Source organism: Balearica regulorum, chromosome Z, assembly GCF_011004875.1.
Source record: "Balearica regulorum gibbericeps isolate bBalReg1 chromosome Z, bBalReg1.pri, whole genome shotgun sequence".
NCBI lineage: Eukaryota > Metazoa > Chordata > Aves > Gruiformes > Gruidae > Balearica > Balearica regulorum.
Window position 1 is genome coordinate 40,347,550 of NC_046220.1, and position 12,030 is coordinate 40,359,579.

The 12,030-nt window shown below is 40.7% G+C and overlaps 1 protein-coding gene across 6 annotated transcripts in view; it reads right to left on the reverse strand.

Annotated features, from left to right (window-relative positions):
* Positions 1–12,030, reverse strand: part of LRRC2 (leucine rich repeat containing 2) — a 73,617-nt gene that overhangs the window by 18,394 nt on the left and 43,193 nt on the right. For all 6 annotated transcript variants that reach the window (XM_075739547.1, XM_075739546.1, XM_075739548.1 and 3 more), the window contains one exon: positions 11,805–11,941. In XM_075739547.1, the coding sequence (XP_075595662.1) occupies positions 11,805–11,941 (137 nt within the window). The remainder of the gene's footprint in view (positions 1–11,804; positions 11,942–12,030) is intronic.

Below are 12,030 nucleotides of genomic sequence, written 5' to 3' on the forward strand. Positions count from 1 at the left end.
CAACATGGTTTTCAGTTTAAGAACTTTGCAGAATTCAGAGGAAGCTGACATTTACACAAATAATGAAAACCTCTGTCTCTATGTCACAGTTCAAACAAGCACTGTTCAGATTTTTTTTCACTCTCAGAGTATGGCACAAACACCTCACTGATGTTCTAGTAGAATAATACTGAACACTATATATACAGCTTGTTTATTGAGATTTCAAAGGTGAGAACTGCTAAAAGTTGAATTCTTTGGAAAGCAGATTTGCAACTTAGCGTATTACAATACTAGCATCTTTATTATCAGAGCACATAGAACTGCAAATAAAGCTCTGTGATACTATGCTGTAAAAACACATGTTGAGAGATCTCTACAGTGCAGTTTTAATATCATTAGTAGCCATGACAAGCAAATGGGAGAAAGCAAACAGAAACACAGTGGCAAGAAGTCACTTACCAAGATTAAAAAGTGTATCAGAGAATGTATAACACAGGTTTCCTGATTTCTAGTCTTGAGATACTAAGGACCACTCTAGGTATGTATTATGAAAAGTCTCAAGCGTCTATCAAGACTGTATTTGATTATGGTAATGAAATTAGTGGGAATTTAAGATGGTCTATATTTTTTATAATCTCCTCATTTCTTCCCTTTTTTTAAGAAGTGTAGTCCAGCATTCTACAACTCTGAAGCATCACATTAGGTCCTCAAGTCTAGTTGACTTTTTTATTGCCTCTAATCAGCATTTCAAAGAGCATTTTGTATTAGTAACCTGAAGACTTGGAGCCAGCCTCTGAGAATGAAAAATAATTCAACTACATTAAAAGCAGTTTGAGGTAGCCTGGCCTCTTCTTAACCATGCCCCTGCCCTGCAAGGAGTGTATTCAAAGAGAAATGAAAAAAAACCCAAAAATACACACACACACAGTGCCCACCACCAACCCCCCGCCAAAAAAAAAAAAAAAAAAAAAAAGCCTAACACCAGCAACACAGCCAGAAAAGAAGAACACTGAATCATGAAATTCTGATGCCCACATGTAATCCTGACACACGTATCTTCTAATTCGTTGCAGCCCTCCTGCCACCACGATCATACACGTTAGACGTAATTTTTAACTGACCAGCTCTGCATTTCAAGATGAGACGAAACAGCAGCCTCAAGACAGCTTGGCAGCCAGTGTATACCGCCTGACAGGATTGAAGATACGAGTCATAGCCCTCAGCAGCAGTCTAGTGATGCATAGTCTCCCCAATCATACAGCCATATAATCATGTACCATGTAACTAGACACAGTCAGGGGAAGTTCTGCCACATAGGCATACACATACTTGCAAGAAACTCTACATACAGGTGAGCATTGGCCACATATACCCAGCACCCACACTGCCCATATAAACTGATGTGTGGAGTCTCAAATTTGGGGTCAAGGAATTTGGCAGACCGGAATTAATAGTATCACCTCAGATTAGCCCAGAAATCTGTTGCCTGATATGGGTAGGGTAACACGGTTGATTGGGAAGTAAACAAAACATATGTCAATTAAAAATAGATAGGAAGAAAAAAATTACCAGGATCAATTTTGCAAAGTGAAAGATAAGGGAAGCCTGGGAAATCTTATTCCGGCAAAGCTATGTTTACACCATAAAGCATGAAGTTACTTTAACCTTACCATAGCCTTTGTAACTTGTGTTTTTACTGTTCGTAAAATTACCCGCCTCCTCCTAAACTCCATCAGTAGTAACCAGCTCTATGACAAGCCACAATAGTGAATTAGATGGATAGTCTAAACAGCAGGTTTAGATTCACCTCTTTTTGTATATTTGTTCTGAGCTTTTCAGCCATTAATTTCTTAACCTGAAATTCATCATGCTTTGCACTGCAGTTCAGAAGCATCACAGAAATCCAGGTTTGTGAGCTGGCATCTCTTCAATAAGAAAAGCAGGAACCTCTGGGCCATATCCTCCATTGAATTCAGTTGCATCTTCAGCATCACTTCCACTTCACATTGGGTATAATTCTACACTTTTTTGTCCAACACTAGTAGAACAGAGATCTTAACCTGACTGAGCTCTGTTTGAGACAAAAAAATAGGATGATATCTGCTTTCAACTGATAGGGCTGGATCTTGTCTTTATGCCTTTCCCACTGATCTATGATGATGTGTAAAAATCACAGTCAGCCTTACCAAGTGTTTCTTACAGCTGTGAAGAGTTGATCAATCATGTAACTACCTATAATTAGTTAGCAACTGATAGGAACTTATTCAGTAATAAATTAAATGCATTAACTTCAGTTACACTCTCCAACTTTATTCTTCTTACAGAATAAATAATACCTCTCATTAGCTGCACTTTATGGAATAACAAATAACTTGCTTTTCTCTCCCTCCACCTACAACTGCCTTCTGACTTTCATCAATCCGTATGTGCATATCAGAGACATTTTTCTTTATGTTAAAATATGCAAATGTGATAGTGCTATGTATTTGTTCTCCTTTCTGCTTCTATTCAGTAGTCGTATAAAATCTGCCTCAGATTATCTTGCTGATGAACAGAGGATATATAACCAGGATTCTGAAAGGCTATTTTGCTGTTGGACTCAATGAGATTTTGAATGGTTTTCAGAGCAAGCTCAGATGGAACAGTACCAAACACTCTTTCCTACCACTGAATTCTTTCACATTTAGACTCATGCTTTTTATAACAACATAGCTATGTTGTAGTGTTCACATTATGCCCCTTTGCTCACTGTTAAGTCTTCCCTTACACTGTAAAACTAGTTCCTTGTCATTCCCTACTAAAAAAAAAAAAAAAAAAAAAAAAATCAGACCATGAAAGGTGATGTTACTTTTATTGAACTCTTGTGAAAGGTAAAGGAAAGGTCACTGGCACCACCGCACAGAGGTAGGCATGGGTCAGTTCTCCAATGAAGTGGGCTGTTATTATTAGCTGCTGACTTGCTCTGATCGTGGAGTGGTTTTAAAGTGACACTGTATTAATTAGTAGCCTTTGGAAGCACAGTGTCAAGAACAGGATCAACTGACACACTTTCCTGTGCCTAACTGCATAATCCTGTTTCCTAACATAGACCCATGCCCTTCTTTAGCCCCTTGTCTATTAAAACATTTATGAGAGCTACTGCAGCAGTAAGGCCTCCATGAATCTCCTCTGACACCTAACACCTTTGCACCTGCTCTTGTGGGTTTCACACCCCTCCTGCTAACGTTTGATGGTACATCTTATATCAGATCCATAAAGCAGCTGTTGCTTTGCGTGGATTGACAGCACTTTGGCCAACTGTATCGGAAAGCGACTCGTCATGAGCATTAAGCAAATTCAAAGAGAATACAAGCACTAAGGAAAAAAGGGCCAGATGAAATCCTGTCTAACAGAAATACACCCCAGCCAATCAATTGGAAAAACATTTCTGAAACCACTAAATGTATGCACAGAAATGTTGGTCTGATTAAAGTCAACTGGACTTTTGCCAGTGATTTAGAATGAAGAATTTCACCAAAGGTTGGCTTAATGCTGTTGGCTTCACAGTAGCAAGTTAAGCCCTTTATTACACCACCTCTCTCAAATCCAATACATGATTCCTTTGTAACTTTCTAAAAAATCTACGAATGTGAGGATTTTACATGTCCTTTATAATCCCATTGAATGAGAGAGGAGGGAGCTAAGGGTGAGTTCTTCCGGTGCCTGCCCTGGGAAATTAATGTCCTGTACATTCCCCTGATTATGTTTTTTCATTTTATAATTGTTACACATGTAAAAAACAAATGGCAAGGAAAAGAAACAAGTTTGGAAGTTTACAGCTTTGAAGAATAACGTGCTGATAAAACAACCTGTCATTTTACATTTCTATTGAGACTGCTGGTGTCCTGCCTGCATAATCAGGGTATGGCTTAGGGATGTGCGAGTCACAAATCACAAAGACAACAAGTTACATCGACATGCCCAGTGGGGACTTATTTAAAGTCTCCCCACACTTCTACAGATCTTGCGTCTCTGCTTTTCCTATTAATGTTTTCCTTTGCTGAATAGGACTGGTCAGAGAAACAGAACCAGACCAAAAGAGTTTGAAAACTTTCCAGCTGTTAAACCTCAGTTTTAAAGTATCTTTTGAAATTGTATGAATGTATAAAAAGTTAATTATGTCTGTTCTGGATAATGCTGTGTTTTAAAACCTTAGGAGACTAACGTTAGTGCTTAATGAATCTCTGATCAGGTTGGGTTTTTTTAGGGTCACACATGTGAGCATTGTTGAAAGATGCAGGAGATAACTAATTATAACTATGTTTTCAGGTAAACAAAGCAGAGAAATGGCACTAGTTATAACTCCTGTAACTCTAGACAGCCTTACCAGAGGAGATGCATTACTGGACCTACTAGGCACCAAAGCAAGTGAGCTAATTGGTGACGTCAATATTGGAGGCAGCCTGGACTGCAGTAATCATGCACTGATGGAGTTCGCAGTCCTGAAGGATATGGGTCAGACAAAGAGTAAAGTCAGGATCCTGAATTTTAGGAAAACAAAATTCCAGCTGTTCAAGGAGTTAGTCAATAGGACTCCCTGGAAACTGCCATCAGGGACAAGGGAACAAAACAGAACTGGCAGATCTTTAAGGACACTTTCCATAGGGCTCAAGAGCTCTCAATCCCCAGGTGTAAGTCATCAGGAAAGGAAGGTAAAACACTGGCATGGGTGAGTCAAGGCCTGCTGATCAAACTGAAGGGCAAGAAGGAAAAGCACAGGCAGTGGAAGCAGGACAGGTGTCCTGGTAAGTGTACACTTCCCAGTTGTGTAGGGATGCGGTCAGGAAGTTCAAGAGGCGGCTGGAGCCGAATTTGACAAGAGGTGCAAAGAATAATAAGGGATTCTATAGGTATGTCAGCCAGAAAAAGAAGGTCAAAGAAAGCGTACGCATCTGTTGAACACAACTGTCGAACTGGTAACAACGGACAAGGAAAAGAGTGAGATACTCAAGAACATATTTCAGCCTGGAGAGGAGAAAGCTCTGGGGAGACCTTATTGTGGCCTTTAATACATAAAGCAAGCTTATAAGAAAGATGGGGACAGAAGTTTTAGTAAGGCCTGTAGCAACAGGACAAGGGGTAATGGTTTTAAACTAAAAGAAGGTAGATTCAGACTAGATATAAGAAAGAAATATTTTATGTTGAGTGTGGTGAGGCACTGGAACAGGTTGCCCAGTGAGGTGGTAGGTGCCCCATCCCTCAAAACGTTCAAGGTCAGGTTGGACATCAACCTTACCTAGTTGAAGATAGCCCTGCCCATGGCAGGCTGTTTGGACAAGGTGACCTTTAAAGGTCCCTTCCAACCCAAAGTATTCTATGTGTGTTGGGTTTGCATGGCAAGGTTTTGGTAGCAGGGGACTACAGGGGTGGCTTCTGTGAGAAGCTGCTAGAAGCTTCCCCTGTGTCTGACAGAGCCAATGCCAGCCGGCTCCAAGACAGACCCGCCGCTGGCCAAGGCCAAGCCAATCAGCACCTCTGTGATAACGTATTTAAGAAAGAGAAAAACAGTTAGAGAGACCTTTTGCAGCCAGAGAGAGGAGTGAGAAGATGTAAGAACATCTGCAGACACCAAGGTTAGTGCAGAAGGAGGGGCAGGAGGTGCTCCAGGTGCAGGAGCAGAGATCCCCCTGCAGCCTGTGGTGAAGACCATGGTGAGGCAGGCTGTCCCCCTGCAGCCCATGGAGGAAGGATGAGGGGGTGTAGAGATTCCACCTGCAGCCCGTGGAGGACCCCACGCCGGAGCAGGTGGAGGCACCCGAAGGAGCTTGTGGCCCGTGGGAAGCCCACGCTGGAGCAAGTTCCTGGCAGGACCTGTGGACCCATGGAGAGAGGAGCCCAGGCTGGAGCAGGTTTGCTGACAGGACTTGTGACCCCGTGGGGGACCCATGCTGGAGCAGTTTGCTCCTGAAGGTCTGCACCCCGTGGGAGAGACCCACGCTGGAGCAGTTCGTGAAGGACTGTCTCCCGTGAGAGGGACCCCACGCTGGAGCAGGGGAACAATGAGAGGAGTCCTCCCCCTGAGGATGAAGAAGCGGCAGAGACAACGTGTGATGAACTGACCGTAACCCCCATTCCCCGTCCCCCTGTGCCACTGAGGGGAAGGAGGTTGAAGCTGGGAGTGAAGTTGAGCCCGGGAAGATGGGAGGGGTGGGGGGAGGTGTTTTAAGATTTGGTTTTATTTCTCATTCCTCTACTTGGTTTTGCCTGGTAATAAATAAGATGAATTCCCTCTCTCAGTTCGGTCTGTTTTGCCCGTGACGATAATTAGAGAATGATCTCTCCCTGTCCTTGTCTCGACCCATAAGCTTTTCATTGTACTTTTTCTCCCCTGTCTAGTGAACGAGGGGAGTGATTGAGCGGCTCCGGTGGGCACCTTTCTATGATATTGAAAGCTCCCTAAATCTGCACTTGCTTGTATCAGGACTTAGCTGAAACCTTCTATGCATCAGAAATACAAAACAAGATTTTATTTGATCTGTTGAAAACACTGTGTGCTAAAACAGCCAGAAAGCATAACCTTGCCATTTCTCTGAACTTCAAAGATCAGCTTATACAAGATTGACATGGAAATGCAGGCATACAGACATATGCTCTATCCTTGACAAAGTATTCATATTCTGTAACACTCTCTGTGTCATTGCTTCACTTTGCACTACCCAGACCTCACAAAGGATAAAGAAAACATTTCAGATCATTTGCTGGGACTGCCTAGATGTGGTATTGAACACTGCTCAAAGCAGAGCAACTTTGCAAAGCCACTTTTTAATTTATTTTCAATATCAGAACGTCTATCTGTAAGCATTTCTGTCTTGCTGCTGGTAGTGTGGAGTGACTTGCCTGTCCTGTCACTGACAGCATGTGCCAAACTAGATGGTACAGATGGAGGAAATGAGAATTTCTTTATCTTCACTCTCTTCTCACTGAAGTTCCTTTGGGTCACATCTATAGATACTCTTGGCTGATGTTGCATTATTAGCAGAATTTTATACTATGGAAGAAGAACTGGACCTTCCACACAGCAAAGCTGTCCCTTTGAAATATCAGCACAAAAGCAGGTATTCTGCCATGCACAGGAAACGTTAATTGGATGATTCAGTAAATAGCTGTAGAAAGTAATACCTTCTGAAGGGAGCACACGTCAAAATAAGATCAGAGCAGTTTTTCTACAAACTTAAATCAGAACACACATTATTTATAATACCATTTTTATTCCTAGAAAAACAAATTAGTTGCATAATGTATATGAAAATAGCAATAGGAACTCTACCCAACAGTTAAAATACAAATACCAGCATCATACTAATTCTTAAATTAACACACAGAATGTACAAGAAATTTAGAAACAAATCCATCCATCTCTCCTCTTCTCTCTGCAGCTACAGGGTATGGTACTCAGTATAATCCTACTGTGCTAGGAGAGGGACTGGATAACATACACTCATTTTAAGATTCAGTGAGATGACTTACAGAGTGCTGGAAGTGGCCTTTGAAAACAGGGCAAGAGCTTTCTACAAGAAATGAACAGACAAGTGAGCAGAGTGCTTGCCTCCTGATGCTATGGCATAAGGCATGTCACTCAAGGTATGGCTCCAAAGCACACCCAAACAGAAATACTGACAAAAGTTCAGGTACTGGAAATACACGTTCCTAGTAAGCTGACAGAGCAACACCATGAAACAAGTTGCATTAGGCCAAGCAGAATGTTATGGTTTGCGGTGGGGGTTTTTCCCACACACACTGAAAAAGGTGGATGTATCACTGCCAAATATTGAATCTATTAACAGAGAATGAAGATCCACAAGATTTCAGTTGTGCCAGAGCACCTCAATCATAGCATACCTCAGCTTAAAAGAGCTGCATGGAAAAATGAAATTGATGGATTAAAAAGGCAAGAAGTATAGTCAGTATACATGCTGGAAACCTCCTTAACTGTAGTTTACCTGAAAAGTGGTACAAGAGAATGGTGCTTAGCATCTTATCTTTCCTAAAGTTCCCCTGTTTACAAAACAAACTAACAGTCTTAACAGACATCATAACAGTCTGTGAATTTCTTCTGTGGCTGACTGACAAATTCAGGCACAGAAACAACAGATATGGCAGCAAAAATTTATACATGTATATGGTAGCTGTCTTCACAAATTAGGAACTTCAATTCAAAAATGGGTATTTGATGACACCGTATGGTTTTGTATAATAATGTACATTCACCCTCTACCACTTCTGGGTAGCAGCTACAGTCACATGTTATATGATGCATCTCATTGAGATTTCTGCCCCTAAATTAGTTCATCATGTAGTATTTTGGGTCTAAAAAATAAAAAACTGAATTCTTTTCCTAAGAAAGGAAACAACTAAATAACCAAATAAACAAACAGCTTCAAGACTTCTCTATTTTTTGCACCTGTCATAAAGAAAATGGATAGAAAGGGAACAAGGAGACTGATTACTGGCGATGTAATGCAGTCTCAGAGTTCTGATGATCTCATAAACCTTTATGGATCTGTCAAAAATTCTTGACTGAATTACAGTCATGTTATCAATCTCTTTGAATCCATTTTCGTATATGTTATCAGTGTCTCTCTGACCATTATTCTATGCACAAAACCAAGGTAAAATTAGACTTTGATAATTTCAGCTTGGCTGAAGTTTGTCTTTATTTCTTTTGCATAAGTTTTACACTGGAGAATACTGTTGCTACTCTCATGCATTACTTTAGCCTTCCCAGAAGAAAGTTTTAAGGATTTGAAAGTCAAATAAAAATTTAACTTTCTAAAAGGTGATAAACGGGAAACATTTTTAGCAACTGTCTACCTTATTTTGTGTATCGGTTGCCAAGTTTTCTCTTTATTTCCTAATGTTGTAAGCGGAATCCATTCACCTACCAAAACAGAGCTTGCACCTACTTGCTCATTTACACTCTCCAGTTCCCAGTACTTGCACCATGGGAGAGAATGATGACTGACCCTTATGAGGATTTCACTGGATTAATAGATGTTAGCAACAGTTGTATTAGGTAATAATTGATCTAATCTGTCTAACTTGGCATCATAAATACTTGTTTTGGATGTCCATAGTAAGGAGCTGGCAGTGTGGGGGATGCAGCATGGCCTCAGTGGAAAGAGATATGGGGCTGCCCTGTGCTGGACACATACAGTTCCAGCCAGCTCCAATGGACGCACCACAGGATACAGCCAAGCCCCTCAGCAAAGTGTGTGGTGCCACTCTAAAAACTTAATTAAGAAAGGGGAAAAAAACACTGGAGAAAGGGGCAAGAATAAAAAGAGTGAGAAAGAGCAGAGGGAACACCAAGGTCCGAGCAGGAGGAGGAAGAGGTGCTCCATGGTGGAGCAGATCTCCACACTGCAGCCCATGGAAGACCCACGTTGTTGCAGATGGATGTTCCTAGAAAGTGCAACCCATGGAGACCCCATGCTGGAGCGTAGGAAGAGTGTGAGGAGGAAGGAGAAGCAGCTAGAAACCACTGTGGACTGTCTGTAACTCCCCCCACCTCCCTGCACTGCTCAGGGCTGGGAGAGGAATCTGGAGTGAAGGAATGACGTTCACCTCGGGAGAGGGAGCAGGAAAGATGTTGTTTTAATGTCTTTGTTTCTCACTACCCAAATATATATTGGCAAATATTAAATTAATCTTTACCAAGTACAGTCTATTTTGCCCACAAAAATAAATGGTAAACAATCTCCCTGTCTTTTATCTTGACCCATGAGCTTTCTTATTCTATTTTCTCTTGATGTCATGCTGAGAAGGGGAAGGGAGTGAGCAGCTGTGTGGGCATTTGGCTATTAGCCAAAGTTAGCCCACCACAACACTTCGCAGTGTCTTTCTGTTTTCCCTTTTTAGAGTGTTCAGACTAACTCAATATTTTAATTGATTAAATAGTTACCTGCCAGTGTCATCCACCTTTTGCCCATCTGAGAATCAAACATCAGACACCCATTACACTAGCAAGGATACTGATGCAATTGCTCTGAATGACACCAACTATATTGAGTACACTGAAGGCCAAATACTTTGCAGCATTTAAAATTATTTGACAAAAGTGTTCCTTTAATTGTATGTTCAGCTTCCAAAGCTGCCCTCAAAATGTTGATTCTGGGAAACTAATTTTATAAACTAAATCAGAAGAGTTTGTGTAGCCTACCTCCCAGGTCACTGCAAGTATAAATTAAGTGCCAACCTCCAGAGAAACAAAGAAACACAATAAACAATGCCAATATTTTTCTTGTTGACCTTTTAGACCATGCTGACATGATGTTGCTTCCAGTTTTTGCTGTCATACTGTCATTTACACCAGCTCCAAATTTTTTCCATAGATTGTAAGTGAACTGTTACCCAGTAGCCTACGCTCAGCTTTAGTGGATTTCAATCACTTTGGAGACTATATCAAAAGGGAACAACATTTTTGAGCTTTCCAAGAGAAACCGGTCTCTTAGGACTCGGCCCTGGAAAGACTCACAAGCACAGTTAGGTTTACATGCAAAGGATACCCATAATGTATAGACATGGGTAAGCCTTTGCACTAAAAGGCCTTTAGAGGCAACTAGGAAAATACTCACTGATTTTAACATGCCAATGATTGGGGCTAAATTCACTATTCTAGTCCACAGGTTTGAATATACTTACTTTTCCTAGATGTTTGTATTTAATTCATTTGCCTGTTCGGGATATTCATTTTTCTGATTCCATTATGATTCCTTTTAACCAGTTAAATTTTATCTGGTTTGTCCCCTATCTTTGCTAACTGAAGGAGGAGGAGAAGAAGGAGAAAGGACATCTGCATTGTTTGTGCTTTTTTTAGCATTTCTATGCAGTGTCCACTTAGACTGTGAAGTTAATGTTCACCCTTTGTTTCTGTCTCCTTCACATCATTTTTAATAATTCTTTTTAGATAAACTACCTTACAATGAAAAGTCAGAGGGGAAAGTTAATTACTGTTTTCACTTCCTCAAAACAGAACATAAGCATGGCCAGACCAGATCTCACATAAGTTTAATCCACTCCAACATTGCCTGTAAATCACCAGTAACAGATGTTTAGAGAAAAAATAGGAATCAGTAAAGAAGAGCCGACACTTCTCCCTAAAGCTCCCCCCACTCATCCTCCAGGAATCAAGATATTAAGAACCTGAGAAATACAGATGACATCTGAAACTGTGGTCAGGTACCAGCCAATGATTTCATTTCTCCGTCAACAGTAAGTCTCAGAGCAGGTGTGGCAGAGAGCAGTTATGCATCCAACACAAGAAACAATGTTGGTGCACGCCTGGGAGTCCTTTTCTCAGTCTTTATTATATATTCATACCATGCCTCACACATAATACCCCTTTTCAGACAGATATTTATGCTTATAGCAACATGCAGTTTTGTTTATGGAGCTCTCCATACTCTTTTTAAAGGAAAACAGACACTGGGAACAAACGAAGGTTAGTACATGAATTTGACTGTCAAGATGTACTTCACTTTCACAGAAAACAGCTATTTGCAGCCTTCTCCTTATCACCACCGGCCAAATCCCCTTTGGGATCACGTCCTCCTTCATATATCAGAATAAATACAAGCAAAATTTAGTCACTTGAAAACCAAAACAAAGAAGCTTGGTCCTGTTTACCTGCTGCCAAAGCATTTTCAGTGATATTACTACTAGAACATTATTGCTAAAAACTGCAAGGACTGTGATTTAATCTGTTAAGGAAAGATTTTAAGACTGTGATAAAATACCTATAAACCAAATTAAAAAGAGGGAACAAACATAGTCTATTATCTTACTTCAAATGGGAGCTCTGTTATTTCCATATTTCCAGACAAATCCAGTTTTTCCAGATTCTCACAATCACCCAATTCTGGAGGGACTGACTTCAAATTATTGAAACTCACATTGAGCACTTTGAGGTTTTTTAAGCAGCCTGTGAGGGAAAGACAATTAAAATCAGCACATTAAAAAAAAAAAAAAATTAAGTGAGAAAGTAAAAATAAAAAGCATACTCAGTTTAGC